This window comes from Mastomys coucha, unplaced genomic scaffold (genome assembly GCF_008632895.1).
Source record: "Mastomys coucha isolate ucsf_1 unplaced genomic scaffold, UCSF_Mcou_1 pScaffold23, whole genome shotgun sequence".
NCBI lineage: Eukaryota > Metazoa > Chordata > Mammalia > Rodentia > Muridae > Mastomys > Mastomys coucha.
In genome coordinates, this window is record NW_022196906.1 from 46692621 (window position 1) to 46719265 (window position 26645).

The following is a 26645-nucleotide window of genomic DNA, read 5'->3' on the forward strand; positions in this document are numbered from 1 at the left end:
TCCAGGTCACTGTGGGCAGTGCCATCCCTGGTTGGTAGTCCTGGATCTTATAAGAGAGTGGGCTGAGCAAGCCATGAGGAGTAAGCCACTAAGCAGCATTCTGCCATAGCTTCTGTTTCAGTTGCCACCGGTTCCTGCCCTGACTTCCCTCAGTGCTAGACTATGACCTGGGAGTGGTAAGATAAAAGAAATGCTTTCCTCTCCAAGTTGATTGCGGTCAATGTTCTTATCACAGCAAATAAAACAAATTAAGACAGTTCCTCTGAAAAGAAATTTAATAGTTCTCTGAGATACGTTTTGGTATTTAGCCCCACTTTATAGACACTAGACCTATGATGTGAGTAGCTAGGTACCAGCAAGTCATACAAATAGCAAGGATCAGAACTAGGGTCTGAGCTCAATACTGTATGATTCCAGAACCCATGCTCTTTCTTACCTACTATAAAGTTCTGCCTTCCTATAGCAAGTCCAGTTTACACAAAAATCATCACTAAAATACCAGAGTAATTGGAAGAGTTCTCCACAAACTGTCTACGTGGCATAGACACTTAAATAAATCGTGAAATCGCATATCAGTTTAGTTAGTTTCAGCATCTCCAGATGGATCATGATCATCAGTTCTGACAGGGTATTTGTCACGGAGCTATTGTAGGACATTAGGACTGGGCATCTGTCATAGCATCTCAGGAGGCAGACACAAATGCAATGCCCAGAACAAGAGGAGGCTCGTGTCTTAAACCAGGACAGAACTGTAGTGAACACCTCAAGAAGAGAACCTTGAGCTAGCAACTAAATTTTTGTTTGGGGCGATTCTGCAATTGCCAGCATGGAAGTGGAAACTGAGTTAAGGAGTCTCTGGGAGACTCAGAATCACTTCCTTTTTAAAGCAAGAAAGCTGGGGAATGAGTCCGCCAACTCCCATCTGTCATTGGCAACATTCTCACAGGATGTTAACTCTGGGGTTTCTGCCTACCCTTTGAGAAGGCTTGATATGCTCCTGCAGCCTGAGGAGGAAGCTCCCAGACAGAGAGGGATGTTTTCAGTAAGAAGCCACAAATGATGGAACAGTAAATGTCAAGGGGATCTGAAGAGGTGCTGGCAGCATCTGTCACAGATCACAAAAATGAAACTGGGTCACAGAACCAAAAGTTCAAAGGAACAGAAGGAGCTATAGTTTTTAGCCAACATGCAGCATGCTCTAAACACAAGAAAGTGTAAAAGCAAGAAAGAGTAGGACCATGAGAGGTGTCCTGAAGCGATTTTGACAATGATTGTTGGTGGCTACTGAAAAATAAAAGCTCAGTTTGTACTGATGTATAGGATCATTTAATTATGACAAATGACAAAAATTATGGCTAGTAGCGTAACAAGCAGTGAATCATGCTTAGCAATATACCTATCATTCCTATTTAACATCAAAATTGTCCAAGTACCTGAAGATTAGGAGGGTGAATGTCCTCAGTCTCTTCAAAAGAATACAATTTCATTTCTTCATGAAGTATTCTTCACCAGAAATGGACACAAATCCCTGAGGATCAGATTTGTGCAGGTGTGTGTTCTCTGCATATTTTCATTCTGACTTCAGGCTAAAGGATAGTTGATGTCTTGGGTTCTGAGGCCTTCTAGTAAGTGTTGCCCATGATGCAGTGTGGTTCACTTCTGTGCTATTTGCTTATCTCACTTCCACAATAAGGCAGGGCATGGATTCCATCACATATCAGGCTCCCCTACTTGAATGAGCCATGCTTGGAAACCTAAGAGTTCTTTGGGTGGTCTGATGTATTAGTTTCCAAACAGTTAAGGCCAGAGTCTTCCTTTCAAAGAAAGCAATGTGAAAGCAAGGCAAGATCCACCCCATGCCCAGTGAGCTATGAGAGGAAACTTGCAGATCACATTCTAGAAGGGTGTGAGAACATCATCAATGAGCTCCTGCTCCACAGTAAGTCATCATGGCACTCCCAAACCAGCTTAGGGACAGCAGAACTCAGCCTACTCTCTATGCGAGAGGTGATTGCAGAACCATGGGATAATAAAAGCTGAAGGCCAGGCCACTAACTGCATCATCCTTTGGAAGATAAACTGTAGCACAGTATCAATTGGGTTTGCTTTCTGGCTCTGATCTGCTTTCCTCCAACAGTTTGACAGTTATGAAAGTCTTGGGGGTGAATGAATAAACTAAGTTTACGGATACCTAATACTGTGTTTATGAGAATGGGTGCCCTCCAATGTCATGTGATCATCTCTAAAAGTCTAAAGGAATTATAGCAAAATAGCCAAGACAAAGGGCAAAGTAGCATATCAGAAGAAACTGTTAGAACTTAGGTTCAGATAAAGTCAGGATCAAACTGTGCTTCCATTAGGTCCCTACTTCAGGGACCTTGGAAAATTGATTTTTTTTATCAGTATTCTATTTTCTCATCTACAAAAAAGCAAGTTAATAGTACTTATGTCCTATGACCTCCTAGAAAGAAATATATATACAGAAACCACACAATAAATAATGGCTATCACTGTTGTTGGAAGAGGTACAGTTTGCATTACAGTTGTGTCAGGTATATTTCATTCTTATACTAAAAAACAAAGTGATTTTTTTTCTGTTTAGATATTATCACCCCCTTTTATCAGTTGAACACATAAAGGTGCAGGGTATCTGAGCAAATTGTTTCAAGTCCTGTGTCTGGTGACTGACAAAGCATGACTCCCAGATCTATGCTCTTCATACCACAGAATGTTTCTCCTTGTTCCTGGTTATGATTTGGATAAACACCTCCCCAGTAGGGTGTTCCCCAGCCAGCTAGCTCCATAGATTGTGGGACCTTTGGGATTTGGTACCTAGTAGAGGAAGTAGATGTATAAGGGATGGGCCTTAAGGTGTATAACCTGATAAATCTTCTTGTCTCTTCTGCCTGTTGGCCCACTAAGATGTGAACAAGCAGCTGCAATATTCTTCTTGCCTCTGTAGATCAGTGCATCATGCAGGACTGTGTTCATGCAGTAAATGGGCGAGAAAAAGCCTCTGCTTACCAAAGCTGCTTCTTGTCACGTATTTGACCAGAGGGATGAGGAAAGTAGCAAATGAATGTTTTTCTGGAGAGGAGCTTGCTAGAATTCTTAATTGTTTTGTGCACAGCCAAAGGATGCTTTCTCCAGGGTTGCCATGGATGTGCCTGGTGTCCATCAGTGTGTAAGACTGCATATATTGCTGTTACCCCCCTTACATGTTCTCCTAGGTGACAAGGAGGGTTGTGTTGCTCATTGTCAGGGGGCATCCATACTGACCCAGATTTCTCAAACTATAATATGTAGCTTCTGTTGAGCTATAAAATTTTTCTTGATGGTCAGAGAAATGCTTCAAGGTGGTTGTGTTTACCTCTTCTTTTAGTTCCTGTGGTACCTAGTTCCTCTTCTTTACATATAGTCTAATATAGAAACTGAAATTAAGGTCAATAAATTATCAGACTCTACCAACCAGTCTATCTTTAACACATGGATAAAACCACAGTGACCACACATGGAAGAGGTGGTTAGAAAACTCATGTTTATGAGAAAGCACCTTGCTGGTATTGCTTAGAGTCTGTCCTTCTAGTTGATATTTGTTAACTAGACCTTAAGCAGTTAGTGTATGACAGATACTTTCTTTGAGTATGGATTTTTGCTTTAGTTCCTCAGGTGCCATCAATCTTACTAATTTAGACAGGGTCTCCCACTGCCTTAGAAATGCCTAGGATGATTAACCAGTGAACCCCAAGAATCTGTCTATCTCTGCCTCCCCAGCACTAGGATGACAAGTGCTCACAACCCCACTTTTTAAACGTGGGTTCTGAGGATCTTACTCAGGGTCTCATGCTTTGATGGCAAGCACTTAGGGACTGAGCCATCTCCCCAGCCTGTAACAGACATTTCCAAAGCACATAGAAATGTTCACTTATTTTCAGTTCCTATTATTTCAGATGGGAAAGTCAAGACAGGAAAATGGAGCAAGTGGCTGTCTTAGGGTTTCCATTGCTGTGAAGAGACACCATGACCATGACAACTCTTATAAAGAAAAAAATTTTAACTGGGGTTGGCTTGCAATTTCAGAGGTTTAGTCCATTATCATCATGTCAGGAAGCATGGCAGCATACACGCTCACAATGCTGGAGAAGGAGCCAAGAGTTCTGTATCTTGATTTGAAGACAGCAGAATAAGACTGTGTTCTATGTTGGGCAGAGCTTGAGCATATACGACCTCAAAGCCCCACCTCCACAGTGACACACTTTCTCTAACAAGGCCACACCTCCTCCAATAGTGCCATACCTCCTAATAGTACCACTCCCTATGGCCAAGCATTGACACACAAGAGTCTATGGGGACCATTTTCATTTAAACCAACACAGTAACCAAATTTTTACAGTGGATGACACACCAAGGTTTGAAGGAAGTGTTCTGGCCACAGTGTCCATACACTGAGCCACTAGAAACCTTTTTTGTCACTGAAGGCTACTGTTGCTTTAATTTTCTGTAGGCTGTTTAATGTTTTATATATAGCTAGCTGGGGTCAGAGTTTCTAATTACTAATCTCTAACAAACATCACAAATTTTGAGTTGAGTTTGTACTAGTCAGATTTCTAAACATATATGAACATGTTACCTTTTACTCCATTATCTATTTTACAGATTAGATATTGGGGAGTACATAAAGTAATTAGTTCATCCTAAATTGCTTTCACACAGACAATTATGGGATAACATTCAAAATCTATTAGCCAATCTAGACATTTTGCTTTTGACCAAAACCTCTCTCTACTTAGAAATAGGTCATCTAGAGTTGATAGATTAAGGAAATGTAAGGACCAGCCTGAGGTCCTAGTTGCATATGAACTTGAGGTGGGGAATAGTCCTAATTCTAGAAAGGAAACTGAATGGGACTGCAGTGGGATGAGGTGAGTACAAAAGAGGCACATGGCGTGGCAGCAGACATGGGGCTCTGGAGTCAGATGTGCTCTGTCACTCCCAATTTTGCCAGAAGTAATGAGTTTCCTTCTCTAAGCCTGGTCTTTGCAGCTGCAGGCATAGACAAGACCAACTGATAATCCTCTGTGAAGATGAAGTATCAGCAGGTGTAATGGCCCTCAAACCATTTAGAAAGCTTACTTTATTGAATGATGGCAAAGGGTTTTGAGTCATTGATTTGCATAATTTTTTAAAAACACCTCCTATCTCCATTTCAAAGACACAGTAGCTAGATGGAATACACGTTATATTGATAAACTGTCATATATCTTTCAGATCTTGTCTATTTCAGACTCGAAGCATGTATCTCTCAAAGTGCCCTCCAAGGTATGGGTAGCCTCCCTAATTTTGTGATGGGGGAGAGAACAGCAAAACAACCCAAGAGTAAAAACACTGTGCCTTGGAGAACAGTTAAAAGGTAGACCATTTCCAACATTGCTTTTGCTTATCCCATGAGACAGTAGTGCCTGCAGTGGGAAACGAAGCTAGAGGTTTTGCTATTGGAACCTTAGCCACAGACATAAAGCTCACCTAGGAAATTCTGACTGCCTTAACTTCCCCAGTTTATTCTGGTTACTGTGAGTGCCTGCTTTAATGGTGTCATCTCTATCTGTTGCTATTTGTTCTTTTATTTGGAAGTTGCAAGCCCACACATGTGCATGCACACACGCACGCACGCACGCACGCACGCACGCACACACACACACACCCCTTGGGACACTCTACTTTTCCTGGACCCTCTCAGCTGTGAAGTTCACCTGGCTTCCTAAGAGGGGTTTTCCCAGTTGACTTTTGCTGCATGTTCAGAAGCCCATTGATTGCTGTTACATTTCTGCTATTATTGTCCTTTGCTAGGAAGCAACACCTGAAAGAACATTCTGCTCTGCCTGGGGCATCACCCTCTAAAGAAAAATCCATGTCATTGCCTTTTTTTTCTCCAACATTGTCATTGCTTTAAAAATGGGCTTCCTTAGCCAGTACCTGCTGGATGCTCCAAGTATCCAGTTTGATGATGTTTTGCCCTCTAAACTCATTCACTCAAAACCAAATATGTAGCTACTTATGTTTATTCTCCAGCTTACCCCAAACATGATGGCTACACCTTCCCAGGCTTCACTCCTACTACTTTTCTTTTCCTATGTATCTGGTTCTTTGATAAATAGTAATGGCTGATGGCACTTCTGAAACCAAATAGGACTTTCTTTACTTTCTTCACTTAAAGAGGAACAGATGTGTTTCCAGCAATTCTGACCTGCCAACAGCTGTATTATACCTGTTCAACCCTGTTCAGTGGCTATCTCTGGGCTACCCATTCACTGCAAGGTGAGCCAGTGGCTGTGCATCTTGGTTTCTAAACAGGGGCTGTTGTTTTACCAGTCCCATCTGTATATGTGGTGGTATGGGTGAGAAGGGCTCTCACGGAGGCATATATTTGAATTCTTCGTCCCTAGTTGGTGGAACTGTTTTGGGAAGGATTAGGAGATGTGTGTGGCCTTGTTGGAGGAGGTGTGTCTCTAGGGGCCAAAAGACCCTACCACTCCCACTTAGCTCTCTGCCTTTCTCTGCCTTATGCTTATGGATCAGATGTAAGCTCTTAGCTACTGCTCCAATGCTGTGCCTGCTCACCTGCCAGCTCTCTATCATGATGGTCATCAACTAGTCCTCTGGAACCAAGAGCCCCAACAAATGTTTTCTTTTATATGCCTTGGTCATGATGTCTCTTTACACAATCAAAAAGTAACTAAGACAATATAATTTCATTTGTTAAATCTTTGGCAGATCTGTTGTCTCATACAGAAGAGAACAAGGCCCATGAGATTTTCTATTTTCTTTCACAAGATCCAAAAAGATCAGGTTTTAGGAATCTGGGCTCTTCAATACTATTCCATTGTTACACGTGAGTATGCCAATAAATGGCATTTCTAATGCACAAATACTATGAATACTTAATGAACATATGTGAACATATCCATGGCTCTCTGAAAAATAATCCCATTTGAACTTTTTGAGATTCACAGAAAGAAAGATTTCCCAGACCTCCCTCTGCCTCATGAGGCACCCCCTCTAGAACTGAGTTCAGTCAACATTAGCACTCCTTGGAAATTCTATACAAATACTAAGACATTTCCCAGAGATTCAGGTCTAGTAAGTCTTGAGATAGATGCAGGCAATCTGTATTAATAGGGGTGGTGCTCCTCGCCCCAACAATTCCATGTGCCTTTATTCTGCACTTTAAGAAGTGCTCAGAAAGACTACTCGCACTATTGTTTTATTATATTATTGTGTCTCTGTTGTCAAGATGAAATTCAGAGGATGCTGAAATAACCTTGTGGAAATGATTTATGTGCAATTAGTAAGAAAAAGTCACAGAAATGGTATTTTAATCTGGTGACATGGAGCAGAAAGAACAGGGGCTTTGGAGTTAGGCAAACTTTAATTCTGGCTCAGCGACCTTGGGGGCATAATTAATCTCCATAAACTTCTATTCTTTATATATGACATGGAAATAAGCCCCGAAGTTTTACTCTGAGTATAAAATGAAGTATCTCAGCTAGATGTGAAGCAGAAGCAACAGTAAACATCTACTTTGTGTCTGGATAAGAAAGATCGTATAAAGTGCTGGAGTACCTACTGCTGATGCTTTTCTACAAAGGAAAGAATAGATGATGTGCCATCGAGGAAACAGGACCTCTTGGAGATGCTTCTCCTTCTGTTCCCTTGTTGTACAAATGACCTCCCATGGGGCACAGGGGCTAAGGAGATGCCTATGCAGGTCCATGCCAGTACAATCCAGAAGCAGCTGAAGTCAGTGATGACCAAGAGCTCTGAGCCAGATCTGAGGAAGCTCTGCTACCCAAAAGGTCACAGAGCCTGCTGACAGGATTCTGTGAGGATATGTGCGTCTTCATGTTTCACCTGGTCAAGGTGACCCTCACACTTGAGTGAGTTTTAGTCTTCAAAGAGGACAGGCCAATGCAGTAGAGACCATACATAAGTAAAGCCAGAGAAACCTAGTGCTCTGGGCCTGAGTTCAGCAGGAGTACAAGGTTAGTCGATGAACTTTTATCAGCAGTCCCTCAGTGCAAATGTAAGGCTCTTATAGAGGCTGTGCTGGTCTACAAAGTCATAGTCTTAAGTCTGTGTGGTGCTAGTCAGACTTTTCATCAGACAAACACAGTGTGAAAAAAAATTCAAATTTTGATTCAAAAAATTTTTCAAAAAATTTCCAAAAAAGTTTTCAAATATTTCAAATATTGATTCAAATAGTTCCCATGTGAGAAATAAGAGTTTTATTACTGGACTTTCTTTTCTACTTCATAATATTATTTATTTCTTAAATTACTTGATAGGGACAAATCTGGTAGTCACATGTGTTTCTCTTTTAAATGAGATATTAATCTGTTGTGAGACCTACCTGCTTAAGGCAAAGTTCAGTTACTTGAAGGCAGCTTCTTTCATAAGGTCAAAAGACTACCAAGATCCATCCGTGGGTACCCAATACCCTGTCCTAAAATATCCCTTCCTACTTAAGGTGGGTTAGCCTTCTGTGAAAATGAGAATGTTTTCTTCCAACTGAATTAGTCATTATTGGTAATTAATACAAAGTATGCCTGCTCAGTATTGCACAGAGTGTAGGCCTGTTAATAACAGAGAATAAGACACAGAAGACAGGGACATATTTTCTACGTAGAGACTTGAAAGAGGGAGAAAGACAGTGTGGCATTGGACAGATTAGAGCATGTGCAATGTTTTGAGTTGGTGGAAATGTTAAAAGGAAGAATGATGGACTGTGCCACTTCTGCCAGAGGTGGTTAGACTTCACAACTTCTGAAGGACAATGGCCTTCATTCTAGTCAGAGAAGAGAGAGTTTTTGGCTTTCTTTATCTCAACCTCAAATCTTATCGTCTAAGTTCTGGATAGGAAAGTGAAAGATGTACATACAATTGATAACTGGTTTGTATTCATTCAGTTTAGGCTTACCTTGCCTCTAGCCACCATTTTGACTAGGTTACTCCTCTGTTGTTGCACTCTGAAAGACTTGTCTCTTTAACTGAGGCAGAAGATTCTGGGCAGGCGGGATGCTGTCTTTTTCATTAGCATCTCCCCCACCATACAGGATTTGACCATGATAAACCCCAGACAACTGGCAACTATCCTTATCCTTTCCTTTCCATTAACATTCCTTTGCCTGGAGACAAGTCCATCATAGGCTGTGCCCACAAATTGTGATCTTCCCAAAAGAATCCATTTCAATTAATTAGTAACATTGTCATTGAGTCAGGACATAAGTAAAACCAATCTGTTGCTCTGATCCAAAAACAGAAGTCACAAGTTGATTATTGTCCTTTCTTCTCATTGTTTTCTTCCTTGTCTTTGCACTGTGGGTCTATTAATCACCACCTCTGTCATTCCTGAACCTAGTGTGCTCTTAGTTGCATCCGTATTCTTTGTCTCTGTTCCTCCTGGTTCACACTTTCATCTGTACACACTGATAGATTTTTATCTGGTATTTCTGTTACTACTTCATCTGTTCCATGCACTGGCCCTCCAAGGATAATATTTAATACATTCAAATATATAATTTTTCTCTCTATCCCAAATTTCTCAATCATCTCTACTGACAAAGGGAAAGGCATGTCTTTAAATGTGCCTTTAAAAAGCCCCTCTGTGGTCTGGCTTTACCTCCTCTCTTTAAGTTTTATAACTTCCACAAGTAGGTACAGCACTCCTCCTCTGAGGCTTTGGACATAGTTTTCTTTCCACTGAAATTGTTTTTTTTGCATTTGGAAAACTCTAACTCATCTTGAAAGATCTAAAGGCAAACAATTTGATTTAGAAAACAGTCACATAAAGATTTAGTCATTACTTTTTTAACTTTGATTATGTGTGCCCCAAAGCGATGTATATATAATTGAACTTGAATTGTATGGGGATGTGCTGACTGATTATATATAAAAAAGTGCTCTGGGCCATACCCCTCCTTACTACATGTTTTGTGTCAGTAGCTAATATAATGTTTGGAAAACATATTTTTCTTATCTTCTTCCTACCAAAATCTCTATCTGGTCATTTATAAGACTAAGGACCAGGGGAAAATAAAATTTAAAAATCCTTCTATCAAATGATCTTTAGTAAGTTAGCCTGAATTTTCATTGTTTCTTCAAGTATTTGCTCAAAAATAATTTTCTCAGTGAGAGTTTCCTTGACTTCCTTATTTAAAATTCAATAATCTTTCCCATCACACCTCCTTTTTCCTGATCCATTGTCTTTAGGACACATTTACTGTTAAACATACTCCACAATCTACTAATGTGTTTTGTTCATTGCCTTACTTCACTGTTTACAATTAAAATAGATAGTACTTAATAGAAGAAGTGATTATGTAAGGCTTAACCAGAGAGAATACAATTATAACTTGGTATGAAATTAAAGTAATACATGTAAATGTTTTAATATGTAGACTGATCATTGAAATGCCAAGACTCAAGTAATTTTGTTCTCTGTATGTTTACAAATTTTTAAACTTACCAAAAAAAGTCCCCGTGAAGTCAGAATACTTTGTTTATATTTTTTAATGTGACATGTCTGGCACCAAAAGTGATGTCTAGCATACAGCTCTCAAGGAATATCTGTGGCTTGAAAGAACTTCCAAGTGTGAAGAGTGAACAGTGAAAGATTCTGAGGAATCATTTTATGAATCAGATTTTTATAATATCAGTCAGTGACACCTAGTTAGTGGCCACACTGAGATCAGGATACAGCTGGACACTCAGAACTACAGGCTGACTCAACTATCAGGGAGAGGGCAGTGGAACTGATGTGAAGGAATGAAGTTGCTTGAATCTAAGATAGAAATAACCATCAGGGACCTGGAAGTGATCCACCACAGCATGCCAATGGATGGGGCAAATTCTCCATCCTTTGTCCCAGGAGAGTACACTAAGATAAGGGGAAGTGGTCCAGGCCACAGTGAAAAATATGAAAGCAAGCCTTCTTCTCCTTCCTCTTCTCATCCCTTGAGAAGTCTGGGCTTCATTGAAGCTGCAAATATTGCAAACACTTATATTTCTCTTAATGATGTTTGACAAAGGTCTGAAGATTGTCCCACTGAAATCAAGCTCAGGTTTATTGCTTGTATAATTTAATTAAGGACTGACTTAGAATATTATCCACTGAAAAGTACTGAAAAGAGATCAAGTCTTCCTCAAGTGCAACCGGAAATCATCACCTTTGCAGTCATAGGGTGATCAATAAAATAGTCCTGAACCACCTTCTGAGTGATGCAGGGTGGTTTGCAGAAGAGTTTCTCTTCCATTTAAGCTATAAGTTTGGAGATAAAGTTTAGCAGAAAGCTCTAAAATCTACCTCTTCCTTTCTGATTATACCAAAGGAAGTCCTTAAGGAACCATATAGAGAAGTCCATACCTTCCAAGCTTGGATCACTTAGGAGGAATCAGACATTGACTGGAAGATGAATGGCAGGGCTCCTTATTCCCAAATACTTTGATTCCGGAGTTGAGGGAGGGAATATAACCAAGAGGTATTTGGCCAGTGATCAGCACTCTGAGAAGATCAGAGGGTCATCGGACTTTAACACTAATGACCACATTAGCAAACTCCCTAATTCTGAAAGGAGGAACTTTCTGCCCCAACAATAAGGTAGTGGCACTGGCATAGCTATGGTAGCAATAGGCATAATGCTTCCTGTTTCCCACCATCTGAGGAGGACACACAGAGGGACCCAGAAAGTCTCACTCACCCTATTAAAGCAGTCCAGATATGCTTAGGGCATGGAAAAACATGGAAGGCTTAGAGTTGGAGCATAGATGTTAGTGCAGACACAGATGTCAGTCTCTATAAAAATCCTCATGGTGCTCCACTGTGCTGGTGGATACTAGATGGGTCTTGAATCCTAGTAGTCAGCACCTTAGGGTATAGGCTAGATTGGCCACTTTCCACCTCACCCAGGAAAAATCACATTAATACTTCTTTGGTATGAAGTACCTTCCCACTCTGCCACAACAAGATAATGTAAATCATACCCTGGTGTGATTGGAAAAGAAACGGATGAGAAGGGAAAATGTGGAATTTTTCTTGAAAGCATCACAGTACATAAGTCTTTGTGAGAAAATAAGATAAGTCATAGAAAGATAAAGTAGATGCTTTCCTTTGGATTGGTGTATGCTAAGAATAAATGCTTCTGCCCTCTCTGTGCACCTCTGATGTTTCAGTGCAATGAGCATGTGAAGGCTACCCCAGGATTTTAGAGGTTCCTAATGCAGGAAATTTATGCACTGAGAATTGATGCCAGACACTTAGGCAAGAATTAACTCACCTGACTCAAAGCTTTGGCCAAAGAGGGCAGACGATTTACAGAGGCAGACAGGAATGGTGAGGGTATGGTAATGAGGTGTGAAGACTGCCTACCTCTCAAGTCTCTTAGTCTGTAAGGATTGAGAAGGTAAGCCATTGTTTTTAGACACAGAAACATAGTATTATCTACATCAATTCCAATTTGGGACACAGATGGAGATAGTACATTTGGAAAAGAGATTACGCTTCACTATTCAGCCCCCAAAGAAACATGTATTTATGTATATGTGTTTGTGTGTTTGTATATGGATGTGTATGTGTATATGTATATGTATATATGTAATGTTTTATAAATTAATCCTTGTTTGGGAAATCCAAATAACAAGAAAATGGATCTACGTCAGCTCAGTGAAAGCAAGCTATATTGATATCCAACATTTTATTACATCAAACAGATGAGGTTAAAATATATACCTCCTGGGGCTGAAGATGTGAGATTGAGTGTTTGGATATTTTTTAATCACTAATGTATATTTGCTGCTACCTTCAGGTAAAGCTAGTTGCTCATTCTCACTTCAGTACCCAGTACTCACTAGAAGTCCATCTCAGGTCAATGTTACAATTTCCTCTATACAATTTAGTGAGTTAGGATTAGAACTCCAATCAGCAATTAGGAATTCTAGTCAAACTGGGAAGGTTATCATGGGTAGTAACAAGGAAAAAATACAAGATGATTAAAATCTTAAGGGAAAGGAGAATAAGTCTTAATGAGGCACACTTGCTTTGCAAGAATGCAAAGGTTAAGCACGGGGCAGCTTAAAGCACCCTTACCAATACACTTACAATTATATGTCCTATTCTTCATCTATCCACTACTAAGAAGTAAGCACAAAGTTGATGCCAGAAAGAAGTCTAAGTCTACTGAAGAAGAGGAAGGCTAATATAGTAGGAAGAACCTCTGGAAGCAAGGAAGTCCCATGAAGAGAAATAGCTGCTTCTTACGATCTGGGGTGATTTGGAGAAAAAAATAAATAAAACAGAAGAATAAAGTGAAGTAAGTAGGTGAAGAAAGTTTCTTCATTCGTCTACAATAGAATCTAAAAAGAGGCTTGGTGGTGTGTGATAAACATCTAAACAGCAAATGCCAAGCTTATATCGACTCAGATCTCAGACAGTGACCTTTGCAATGTAAGGCTCTAAAGCCTATATACAACTTGAAATAACCTCTGCACAACATCTAAGATGTTCCAAGTACCATCGAGCTGAGGTGGCAGGGGTGGTAGTTTGATTCATGATCCTGAGGAAAAACTCATACCTTTCAGTGCAGGTGTAGAATACAGGAAACACATAGCCCACTGTATCTCCAATAGGGAGGTAATATTTCCAGCAGTGGTAGAATTGAGAACTGTAAGGCTGGGATGAAGAGTCCAGTCATAATGCAGAGACTGAAGACCAAGGTCAGGGTCTCTACTATAATGATGAATGGCAGGAGAAAGCAGGACAGAACAATAGCATCACACATAAGAAGCAGCTCTGACAAGATGCACTTCAGCAGGGCTCAGCTAGGATCCATCTAAATGTGTGTGAGCCTGCGACATCCCTCTCTAAATGGCAAAATGAGATATTAGCACGTCTCTTCCAGAGAAACTAGGTTATTATTAGAGCAGTGAAAGAAAAGAAAGAGAATATCCTTAAGAGGTTGAGTTGGTGCCTAAAAGGGCCACTGAATTATAAGAGTAGACTCAGTTTACTGGGTTATATCAAGCACATGCACACTCATACACATGTGCATGCATGCACACATACACATACCACACACACATACACACATGCGCACACACAGGCACACACACACACACACACACACATACACACACACACCCCTTTTCTGAGATGCATCTGGTTTGTGTGGAAGAGCGGATAAGCTGTAGAAACATTTTTAATTGACCATCTCTTTTAGAAAATTGTATCTAAATGAAACAGGATGAGATATTTTATAACTCTGGCATACTGTACAGTAAATTAATAAGGAAATCGTGTCCAAAGGCCAATTAACAAGAAAACTCTTTTATTGATATAAAAGCAAAACAAATTTTTCATGAATTTCTAATACCTGTTTTATTCTATCTATTGGATATACTCGAGTTCAAAAATCACTTTTTCTGTTGATGCCATCACTGTCGTTAACCACTCTGTAGCAGCAATCCTGTGAGACCACAAGTCTCAATAAAATATTCTGCCTCAATGGGTAAAACACCCTGAATAATGCACTGTCTCTCAATTAAAGCTAAGTAAGTTCTTATTCTCCACTAGACATTCCGACACCGCACCAATTGTATCATCGGGTTGGTGGCATTGGTAAGTGCTGATGTCAAGCCATCACTTCTGCTTCTCAAATGCTATCAAATAAGGAAAAAAAAACAAACCAGAATCAGACTTATACTCAGCCCAGTGATGAAATACCTTCCTGTGTAGATGGGGCAATTCACTCTGACATGAACATCTGTGAACCACACCACAACTTCCAAACATGAATTAGTGGCTTTTCAGATTCAAGTCCAAAGCCTAGATTCACCTGGGAGTGGACTTTAGAAGCCATATTAAAGTTTCTGGTTCCGATTTAGCCTGTAACTCTCAGATAATATCGGTTAGTCCTTTCTCAGCAATTATCCATAGAAAGCACTTAAAACCTATGCCTATGCGTTGGAAAAAGGAATTTTAGTCAGTATCTAATCAATTCAATGGTTACAGATAGGGAGGGTTAAAAAGTCAGATGCCCAGTAATTTTTAAAGCTAGATTGTCCATGTTTTCCAAAAAGCTACTTGTCAAACTAAACAAATAATAGTTATATTTTCATTTTACCTTTAACTATGCAGGTACATGTTGTATGTCATACAACATATAAGTTGAAAGGGAAAAGGGAAAATCAGATTGCAATCCATGATTGTGGCCTAGATGGCTCCAGTGCTCTTGTAGATAGATTTTTTGATCCATCCAAATAGCTGGACCACATAGAGATGGTCATGACTTCATTATCATTGCTACATTTGAGTCACTAATATAGGAAAGGAAGCTTATCTAATTACCAATTCCCCAAGCCAAGGAAGACTCTCCCCTTCCACTAAAAAAAGAGAAAGCCCTTCCAATTTGACCTTAGAGAACCAAGTGCATGCATACACCTGACTCCTCAGATCCTCTCTGGATCAGAGGATGGAACAACTATTTGGTTTCAATCTCATACTTATAATGACAGAAAAGAGAATACAAAAAGTCCATTGTAAATTTGTACAAAATGTATGCATATATAAATACATATCTATGGGTGTATATAAATTCTAAAGATTATATCCATCTTCATCTTCAAGAGTCAGAGTCCCATACAGTTGACATATTGGCATTCTCTCTCTATTTTTCTCATTTTTAAAATAGTAAGAATCAAGCATGCTACCTTATTAATACTGAATAGCAAGTGCAGGAGCTGACCTGTAGCTATAGAGGGTTGGAGCAATTAGTTTGACGGGACATCGGTAAACAAAATCCTTAGAGTAAATTTAGCTATTTTCACATTGCCTTTTTTCTCATAAAAATGAAAACTCAAATGTCATATGGGTCAGTTGAGCTCTCTAAGTAGCAATCTAAGCAGACTCTATAGAAATTTGCATTATCGTGTTTATTACAATCATTTGGTGTGGGATCTGGCCTACTAGAGTTTCATGTAATTATCATTCTAGCTCACAGAAATCTTGTGTGATACCACCAGGCTCACAGCATATTAAACTCAGCATGAAATGCGATTGACAAGCTGCATCATCTTTACGCAGGACATTACTAAAATATTAAACCCTAGTCAATTGATGGAAAAAGGCATATACACTTAAAGGTGCAAAATGATAGCACATTACAGATGTGTGCTTATGGTTAGAGGTATCAACATCTCTTTTTTTTTTTTTAATACACATAATTAGTTTATTTCTTGCTTGCTCTATTTCTTTTGGGAAAAAAAGTATGTAGGACATTGCCCCCTAGGGTATACAGGCTGCTTCTTGGAGGGGGATTATTATTGCATGCCTTGAATGCACTGTGATTCATAAGGCAAAACACATGAGTCGCTTCAGCACCAAGGAAGTGGAATCAGCATCCAGCGCTGCTCAAAACAGAATATCTTATTGCTTTAATAAAATGGGAAATTATTTACGGTAAAAAGAGTGCACCAAATAATGGGAAGAAAGTAATATCTATGCACTTATGTAGAGCTCATTGAAATGATGACCCTTCCTTCTGGGTTCCTGATCCTATTCAGATTTCACATCCAAAACCCATTCTGTAAGAAGGAAGGATTTAAGAGCTATAGTTGGATGAGGACAAGTTAAAGAGATTAATGGACATTCTTCACAGTGCCTTAGCCATTCTGTTGTACAGTGCAGAGCTCTGATACACTAATAGCTTCCTTGGTGGCCGGAGGGAATGAGTGCACTCTGACCTGTAACTAGGAAGTGACTAAGGCACTGGAGAGAATCTGGTTCATTGTTTTATATTATATCCAAAGATTATACCTGGTCTTCCTAATGATACAACATGGCATGCTTAACGATGGTCTTCTGTGCTTCATAAAAGGACTTGGATGATATCTATGGGTGACTAAATCAACCTTATTAAATTATCTTATAAAGATACAGACTGAGCTTGGAGAACTTTGTCTATAACCAAAAACATTAGAGGCAATCGTTTTTTGAGATAATAAGCACATACAACTTGAAACAAGACAGAGCACAGAGGGAAGCTAGTGGCTTGGAAGGGGGATATATATGTAGGGGCCCCACTGCCCTACACCAAGCAGCAGAGTCTAACATAGAGGGACTTATCTGAAATTTAAAGAGAGGCCAAAAGATTTATCTTCTCTCAGTCTTTCCTTTTTCCTTAACATTTCCTATGTGTTCAGGGAGGTTAATTAGGCCAGACTTGGGAAGAAGAAGGATCCCCCTTTGCTGTATATCAGATGCAGGCACAGAGTCTAAACAAGCTGCGAACAGTTTTACCCTGTAAGCATTTACAGATTTAACTTGGAAATTGTCATGTCCTGTCATCAAAATTGCCCAACATCTCCACCAGTCTTTCCCCCAAACACATACAGTACAAGCAAGCACACACAGGACTGCCTCCAGGTGGCAACTGCATGCAGAGAACCACAGGCACTGTTTAAATATTAACCAGGTTTTTAATAGATGGCATTCCAGCACATCCATTATTTGTTTTCTGTTGTGGTTGTTTCTGTTATTCACAAAAGGAAAAGGGGGAAACATGGGTGTCATCGTTTTATAATAGTCTACTACAGAGTAAAATACAAAAGAACACTTCCGGAAACAGCAGAAGCCAGGCCTACACCACTGACTTCCTCAGCCAGTGGCAACCATTATATCCACAGCTAGAAAGTCAGAACAAGAATATACAGTTTGGAGGACACATCACAGAACTATAGTTTTCTTCTGTATTTGGTACCAATATAATAAGAATATAACAAAGGTGCACTTGTTCTAAAAATAAAACAGAAACATACTGGTTGGTTAGATACTGCATTTTTCAGAACCGCACATTACCTAATACTTTTGTTTTTTGTTTTTTGTTTTTTTACATAAAGGTAACTTATGCAATGTATAATGATAAGAAAAAACAATACCACACGCTAATCCAATTGTAGAAAAAAGAAGAAAGAAACCAATCAAAACCAAGACAATCACTTTCCAGAACAGCTCCTTCTTTGGTCTGCACAACCAGAGGAAGTAACCATGAAGGTGAGGCATATTCAGCACCAGACCTGGCTGGACAGCTCCCGATTTCTCTGAGGCTCAAAACAAAACCAAAAAAAAAAACAACCCCCAAACCAAAAAGCAAACCAAAACAAAACGACCACCAGTCAAGTGTGCAAGTGGGTCCTAATGGGCAGCAAAAGCAGATAGTATGGTTTTTGTTTTCTGCGCTCGGCCAGCGAGAGATATTTCTAAAAGTAAACTCTAATTCTGCCCCGGGGGAAACCAAAAAGTGAGATGATGACTGACTAGAGAGGGGTTACCTGTCCTAAACGTTTTCCTGGGACATTCTATGTAGTCTCTGGTGCTTAATGTAGATGTTCCCTTTATAATATACTATTGCCTGAGCCCAGCTGAAGGTGAGGAAAAGGGAGGGGAGACAAGCTAAAGGAAAAGTGAAAGCCCATGAGGGAGGGGCAGAAAGGCGACTAAACCTTCACTTGACAGCTATATACAACATCACCGGCCCCCTCCCATCCCTTTGCTTCGGTGTCAATGTCTATATATTTGGTAGCTTGTGCGGTTTCTCCTCCTTACTGAGGGGGGCACGGGGTAGGGGAGGGAAGATGCAGCCTTCATTGACAATGAGAAATTATGTGATTTGTCATGCGCTTGGACTGTGTTATTAGTAGTATAATAATTACTATAAATATCAGTAAAGTGTTATCAGCGTTATTTCTTCCTCTGAGACTTTCCTCGCCCAATATTTACAAATACCGCACAGTGCCTCGGCGGAGGAGAGACAGTGAAAGGGTGGCCAGGTAAGGAAAGAGGGCAGAGAAAACAGGGGCCAAAGGAGAACGGAAAAGGAAGAAAAGGAGGAACAAAAGAGAGGACGGTCAAGATGCTGGAAACGAGGAAGGGGTGAGGAGAGGGGCTGCACAATCAGGACAGTACCACCGTTTGCAAAAGGCCCTCGCCAGCTGTGTCCAAGCAGGAGGAAGCTGCGTGTGCTCCGTGTGGACTGGGAGCTGGCAGTGGAGGCGGAGGCGCACAGGGACCCTGGCATGGGAGACCAGGGGATGAGGAGGAGGAAGAAGTAGCATTGGAGGGGGTGCAGAAGGCGGAGTCCCGGGGCTGCCTCTCCAGCCTGGTTTCTTTTCCATGGGTTGGGGCTTGAACACCTGCCCGAGGCAGCCCCCCACCACCGTGGCTGCCGCTACAATGATCTCTCTCATATTCTTCCTGAGCCCTCTGCATCTTCCGCTTCTTCATCCTACGCTTGTGGATGTGGAAAGTGGAGAGAGACAGCACGAGGAGACAGAAGATGAGGGTGACCAGGACAATCAGCACCAGCGTGGATGAAAAAGACTGGAAGAGCTGCTGTCCCACCTGCGTGATGCAAGTGCCACCACCTGCGCCTGAGCTGCGGAGAGCTGCGCTGCTGCCTTCACTGGCGTTGTGGGAAGCAAAGGTCCGGTTCAGGAGACAAGGCGGCAGGGCCAGCCTCAGCTCTTTCGGCGCCCTGGCACTCATCGGCGCTGGGCTGAGAGGGGCCAGGCCCACCAGGCTTCCTCTGTTGGACACACGGTTTCCACCAGCCAAGACGAGGACAGGAGCCCACGCCACCCCAAGGGCTCTCTAGCGCTGGAGGGAGTGAGCAGCGCTCCAGCCAAAGACGGAGGGAGCAACTGCCCTCAAGCAAGCGGGCCAGAGCTAGTGGCCCCCAGGGAGATTGTCTCTGTTCTTCTTTGATCTTATTTCCTTTCCCCAGGCACAGTGCTGCAAAGAAAACAGGATTAGTTAGGGTCCCGGTCACTTCCAAGGCGAGTGCAGAGAAAGAGAGGGATCTGACACCACTACCAAGCCGCCCTCCATCTCCACAACCCACCGACCCAACCCTACCGCTCCTGGCAGTGCAGGAGAGCCGCTGCCAGATGCTCCGCTGGCTCAGATGGGGTCTGGCGTCCGTACCGCACCGCGGAGACACTGGTTACTCAGCAGAGAAGGCAGCTGCCCTGCCCCCTGCACAACTTTCTAATTGCCACCAACAGCGGCCGCCACAGCGGCTTTCTCTATCTACTTCCCAGAGAGCCAACTGCTCTCTTCTCTGTGTCCTGTGGACCTCGTCTCGGGATCCACTCTCGCCAGCACGCACTCCAAACAGGCTCCCTGTACGCAGTCCTCCTTCCCCATCCCTCTCTCTCCAAACACTTCCAGCCTGGACCTTCAGATCCCCAAGGTCCCCGTCCCAGGGGATACATCCCACTGCCTCTGTCCCTGGCCACAACTGACCCGTTGGATCTGACACACAGGATCATGCTCGACCTTTCTCCAGCCTTCTTCCTCGCTACCTTCCTCCCCCTTTCTCCCTTTCAAAAGCAGCTGAAACAACCCTTCTCCGCGGAGGCACATCCTCCCAAACGCCCACCCCCGCCCCCATCTCCCTGAGCCTCCCACTTGACAGTATCCTAAATCCTTTTTCTTTCTTCCAGAGCAGGAACTGGAAGGGGAAGGGTTCCCGCTTGCAAAGTTTGGGGAACCGACCTTGTCTTCAGCCTTCCCCGGGCCCTGGCCCCAGGGCCCAGAGGCTGTGGCAGAGGACTAAAGCCGGAGGATCCGCGGCAGGCAGCACAGCTCCCTTGCCTCTCCCAAAAGGCAGGTGCAAACTGTTGCACTGCGGAGCAGCAAGGCAAAGCGCTAGCCTCCACCAGGGAAGGGGCGGGGGCTGAAGCTCTGAACAGAGGTGCCTGCGCAGGCCACGGCAGTGGTCTTACCCGCCCTCATCCTGCCTCTGGAGCCCCTGGCCATGGAAGCCCTTATCCGGACCACTGTCTCTTACCTGGAAGGACCAGCCAGTTGCAGAGAAGGAGCCCCCGCCTTGGCTGCAGTGGCGGCTGCAGAAGGCACGGAGCGCTGGGACCAGAGACAGAGCCGCTCTGCTGCTGCCGCCCTCGCCGCCGCCGCCGCCGCCGCCGCCGCCGCGCCGCTGCCGCTGCCGCTGCCGCTGCTGCTGCTGCTGCTACCGGGAGCTCAGCTCTTAGCCTATTGCCAGAGAGGCCGGTGACGTCAGGCAGCCACCGCCAGGGCTCCAAGCCACCCCTCAGGCCCCCACCCACCCTCATAACCAACACCTTGTCCTGGCATAACAGCCTCGCCAACACCATTTCCAGTTTCCTGTTGTTCCCTAGCTTTGGGGCTGGGAGGAGCAAACCCACCCCCACCCCCAACTCCACCCTGCCAGCAACCCACCTTCAGCACAAGCACTCCTTTGCTTTGGAAGACTCGGGCTTCAGTTCTTCCATTACTCTATTCTTCCACCTCAACCGGTCTCCAGGTACAGTTTTGCTCCAGGAGAACCTTCTCCCCTGGGGGTACACTTTTTTCTTGTTGACTGACCAGAGTCCCTGCTACCCCCTCCCCCAATCCTATTTTTCTGCCTCTGGTTCTAAGCATAAACTGCTTATTCTAGGGAGATGGCAAGGACATTTGTCAACACAACTGTGACAGAATCAGAAACAGGAACCTAAATATGTACCAAAGACTGCATCTCTCTACCAGTCACCAAAGTATGTCATCCCATCTGCTTTTTGATTTCTTCCCCCGCACTCTCATCTCCAGGCCCAGGATCCATTCGGTGTATTGAACACCCCTTCTTTTATGAGCATCCCACATTCTGAAGACACAAAGCATACATGGGCTTGAAGGGTGGGAAGGAGAAATTACAAAGAGGAGCGCAGAAATCCATGACCTGTGAAATTTCTCAGCATTGTGTATACTGCTCGAAAAATGTCCCTTCGTTCGTTGATTCTAATTTTTATCAATGTGCTTGATTCTTGATACATTAGCTTTTTCAGTTAAATGCATACATCTCCTAAAAAGGTTCTTAGCAGCCTGCAAAAAATCTTGTTAGAGATCAGTGAACGACTAGTTTGGGATCCTTGCAGAAACAGGAGTAGTGTATTCTATTACAGTAGCCATCTTTAAGGTAGGGTATGCTTAACTTTTGTGAGTTGTTGGAAATGCTGGCTTGGAACACGAACTAAGCACAGCATGGTCTTTAAGGTGCTTATAACTTTCTTCTCTCCTGTCTTGTTTACCTCCTGTCTTTGAGTCTAGAAAGGGTGCAACATTTTCTCACTGAGTTGGTCAATAGTGAAGTGTGTGTTCCTGCTTCCTCTTCATATTATGCATCATGAAGGAAAGCTAACGGGAATACTAGATGCCACTTACCCACTCCTATCAGCTACAGTCGTGAAGTGAGGGCTGATATGAAAAGAAAAAAAAGATTTCTCCTTCTGACCCTATGTTCCCATCCAACCCTGCTCCGGATTCTCATTTTTCTCCTTCTGCTTATCCATAAATGAACGATACACCATACCCTTCCCCCACCCCAACTCTGTTTTCATTTATTTGAGCACAAGTCATCCGGGGCCTGGGGAGCAGCATAGTGTTAAAGCACTTGTGCAATATGCAAAAGGCCTTGGGTTCTATTCACAGCACTACAGAGAGAAGGAAAGTGTCAGCTCTATCTTCATAACTGTGTCAATAAGAAAAAGGATTCCGTTTAAGCTAACAGCTCAGTAACAGGCTGGACAATGCACAGTTGCTTCAGACCACAGATTGATGCCCTTTGACTGCCAAAGTCACACAGTAAATGATGGCCACTGACCTAGATATTTGCATGAGCATTCCTTCCCAGAAGTAGGGGGCCTGATGCCTGTGAAAGCCACCCTCCACATCTAGTGATTCTGGCGTTGCTGACCTTGGAGTGTGGTGAGTCTTCTTGCTTGCTTGTTTCAGTGTGACCCCTGAGACTTCGCTCTGGATACCTGATAGGCAGTGGCCCTTTTGTGCACACTCTCAGCAGAGTCTCATAAGCATGTTGTAAAGCAAACCCAGGTGTGAACACTCTAGAAAGAGATCTGGCTGTTTAAGAAAACTCTTTAACAGGAGAGAAAAGCTTTTCTTGTAAAAAAGAACTCTTTATACCAAATTAACCCTTTGTGGTCTGTTTTCTAGATTTAGGGAAGTTATTGAGTGTTTCCAGAGATGTATCTCTAAACATCTGGTATTGGGGTTGTATCAGTACTGGGATTCTTTTTACATGCCATAAATTCAGATTATATCATGAGCCTGCCAGTGTTCTTACTCTTTTGTTACAAATGAGACCATCTGCTATACTAGGAATGCTTAAGGTGTCTGTGCCGTTTCACACAACCTGTGAAAGACAAAGTCTCACCCTAGATAGCTTACATTATACTACAGTTCAGTGTGACTTGGGAGACAGTGGTATTTAACTGCAAATGATTTAGGTAAATTAAAGACATACATTTTCAAGCCAAACTCCCAGTACGCTTTTCTCCATCTCCTCTTCTGTTCTGTAAGATCATGAATTTTGTGCTGAAACCAAATAATATAAACTGGGGTGGTATGATTCAACCCCAAGAAATAGTGTGTGTGTGTGGGGGGGGGCATATGCTATTAGTTAGAGGAACTTGACCTCTCTGGATGGCTGTACAGTTTTTCTGCATGTGGTTCCACTCAAGACCTCTATGCACTAGCTACCAGTTATTTAGTGTATGCTCCTTAAGACTGGAAGACCAAAGAGCTTCTGAGGTTTTCAGACTCTTCCCTTGATGGGAAATCCTCTCTGGACTCAAGCACATTTCATAGAGTCAGAAGTATGGTATAACATAATTTAATTAGGGATTTCTATCTAGCTTAGAAAGAAGGATCACACAGGCACCTGCACATCCATCAAAGAGTCCCAGGGTGGGTAATAACAATTATTATATTTATTATTTTACTTAAGACAGTAAGATTCAGGCTGTGATAAGCTCTGTATATTACCATTTATCCATACTACAACCCTACAAAGCTATCGTTACCAGAATAAAATCTGTTTATTTATTCATTTACTGTTCACTTATTCAACAAAGATGTTGAAGGGCTGGGATACAACTCATAGCACCTGCCTGGCATGCTCATAGCCTTGGATTTGCTCCCCAGCACTGTATAAAACGGAGTGTGGTATTGTTGGCCTATAATCCTAGTGCTTAGATGGTAGGATCAGAAGTTCAAGGTCACCCCAGCCACATAAGCTACAGAGTACCTTGTCTCAAAATTAAATAAAATATTTGCTAGAGGGTCAAGGACATCCCCAGGTGATCTAAAGATTAACTAACCTGGGTCCATAGGGGCTTACAGAGACTGAACCACCAACCAGTGAACATGTAGGAGACTGACCTAGGCCCTGTGCATATTTTTGCAGCTTGATCTTCATGTGGGACTCCTAACAGCAGGAATAGGAGCCTTCTCTGACTCGTTTGCTTACTTTTGGAACCTTTTCCCCCCACTGGAATGCCTCTTTTAGCCTCGATAGGAGAATGTGCACCTAGTCTTACTGCAACTTGCTATGCCAAGGCTTGTTGATACCCACTGGAAGCTCCCCCTTTTCTAAAGAGAAAAGGGGAAGAGAGAGATGGGGAAAGGGAGGTGGGGAGAAGGACTGGGAGGAGAAGAGGGAGGGGAAACAGTGATTGGGATATAAAGTAAATGAATAAATTAATTAATTAAGAGAAAAGAAAATGCAATCGAAAGAACTGTTTGAGTACACACTATATTTGAGGACACTTAATGTTCAGAATTATTTTTGTATCTATTTTTATTTTGTGTGTGTAAGCATTTAGTCTGCATGTATGTCTGTGCACCACCTGAGCCCCTGGTGTCTCTGGAAGTCAGAAGAGAGGCATCAGATCCCTGGAACTAGAGTTATAATTATAGGGATGGTTGTGAACTGCCATGTAGGTACTGGAAATTGAACCCAGGTCCTCTGGTAGAGCAGCTCTTTACCACGGAGCCATCTTTCTACCCTCCTCAGGATGGTTTTTAATACCCCTCATCCTTCTGTGTTCTATCTTCTACATTCTTTTTATATCTCCACCTCTCTGCACATATTTATCCTTATTTCTACTTTTATATTACCTGTGTTTCTAACTACTCCTCATTGAGCTAAATAGAAAACACTAGAGAAGACAGGAGATAGAAGTGTTTGAGCTAGAAGAGTGGACATAGAATGTCTTTTTTGTTTAGATCCCCCTTTTCTGCAGCAGTCCACAGACTTCCGCAGACTCCTGTGGATGAGGAGTCTAGTCTGGAAGTCACTGCATTGCATTAGGTCACTTAGATAGGTCATTATGGCCCATCACTACATATGCATGACAAAAGCCTCCTAGCTGTCTAGTGAAGTCACCAGAGACTGTGCAGATGATTCTGTCATTTTGTGTATTCTTATCTCTTCTGCTCTTCCTTCTGAACACCTACAGAGATATGTCTGTGGAGCATCATGTTACTGTTGAATCAACGACTCATCCAGCAGTAATAAATTACCCAATTGCTAAACAAGGCACACAGTGAAGTTCTTGATTTTGTCTAGTCAATTTAGGTCTTTCCCAATTCAATTTTCCTGTCTGTAAATTGAAATTAGGAATGATGATAATAGTCTTCTCTTTCTAGGACTATTTTAAGTACCAAACACACACAAGCATTTTAAAAACAATAGTTTTATGTTATAAAGAAAATCATAAACATTGGTGTTTTATCCTGAACAATAGAAATGTTATGTTGTTTTAGATAACAAAATACTGGAAAATATTCATTTTGAGTTTTAGAATCTTTTGTGTAAAGGTGACTAGAGACGAGAGGACTGAAAATAATATGTAATGTATAATATTAGAACATATGATGATAGTGGTGGTGATAGTGATGAAGAATGATGCACAGCCATGGACCTGAGATATGAATCTTAGGGATGCAATGCTGGGGGGTGCACCACAGCATCTTCCAATGTCAGTCATCAACAAGGATTGAGATAACTGAACCACAGTAGAATGGACCTATGGTAGGGAGCACATTGCAACTCATCATCTCCATACTGTGAGCACTTCTCCAAGCACATAGTAGGTTATCACCTAGTAGTATTCAAACTGGAGGAAACACCTTCTTATAAGTACATTTTTAAAATACCCAGGAAGATACAGTGTATATACATACTTGTAAGGAAAGTATTTCTAGTCCTCTACCCCTGTGCTACATTTTCTCCCCAAACATATCTATTTGAGGTTAAATTTTATTTTTTGTTGCCTCTCTCAGTTTTCCTATTTCACAAAAGGTAGACTTGTCTCATCAACTATCAATCTTAACTCTTACTAACAATTCAGAGTAGAAAACCCTTTGCAGAGACACAATAACAGGAATGACAGGAGCACAAAAACAGAAGACTAAAACAAAACAAGACAAACAAACAAACAACCTAACAACAACAACACACTCTAACAAGTTCTTGAAGGAAGTGTACTTTATATCATGTGGGGGACAAACTCATTTTAAGGCTATATGTCTTATCTGTTTATACATTAATTTATTTTGAAATTGAGAGATAGTTTGTCACTTAGATGAAAATATTGTGATTCATTTAAATGGAAAAATGAAACCCTTTTTTTTTCTTGGAAAAAAAAGCAGACTATGTAGACTGCTTCTATTGATAATTTGAAATGGATTTTCCTGACAGTGTTGGAGAGAGTCTACAAGG

The 26645-nt window shown here is 41.9% G+C and overlaps 2 protein-coding genes across 3 annotated transcripts in view; one reads left to right on the forward strand and one right to left on the reverse strand.

Moving 5' to 3' along the window:
* Window positions 1–15017: 15017 nt before the first annotated feature.
* CUNH11orf87 (chromosome unknown C11orf87 homolog) lies at window positions 15018–21125 on the reverse strand. Of its 2 annotated transcripts, none has more exons than XM_031344927.1 (2): window positions 20895–21125; window positions 15018–19834 (listed from the first exon to the last, which is right to left on the reverse strand). In XM_031344927.1, the coding sequence occupies exon 2, from the start codon at window positions 19586–19588 to the stop codon at window positions 18998–19000; it is 591 nt and encodes a 196-aa protein (XP_031200787.1). In that variant the 5' UTR covers window positions 19589–19834; window positions 20895–21125; the 3' UTR covers window positions 15018–18997. The 2 variants fall into 2 exon arrangements, with proteins under 2 accessions (XP_031200787.1, XP_031200788.1); XM_031344928.1 differs by lacking the exon at window positions 20895–21125 and adding an exon at window positions 20600–20759 and having other exon boundaries at window positions 16308–19834.
* LOC116073615 overlaps window positions 19990–26645 on the forward strand; it is a 36470-nt gene continuing 29814 nt past the window's right edge. Inside the window, exons 1-2 of the mRNA XM_031345693.1 lie at window positions 19990–20171; window positions 20548–21389. Coding sequence (XP_031201553.1) covers window positions 19990–20171; window positions 20548–21389 — 1024 coding nt within the window. The remainder of the gene's footprint in view (window positions 20172–20547; window positions 21390–26645) is intronic.

Excerpts from the sequence above, each read along its gene's own strand:
- CUNH11orf87 (XM_031344927.1), bottom strand. The coding sequence starts at position 19,588 with ATGAGTGCCAGGGCGCCGAAAGAGCTGAGGCTGGCCCTGCCGCCTTGT.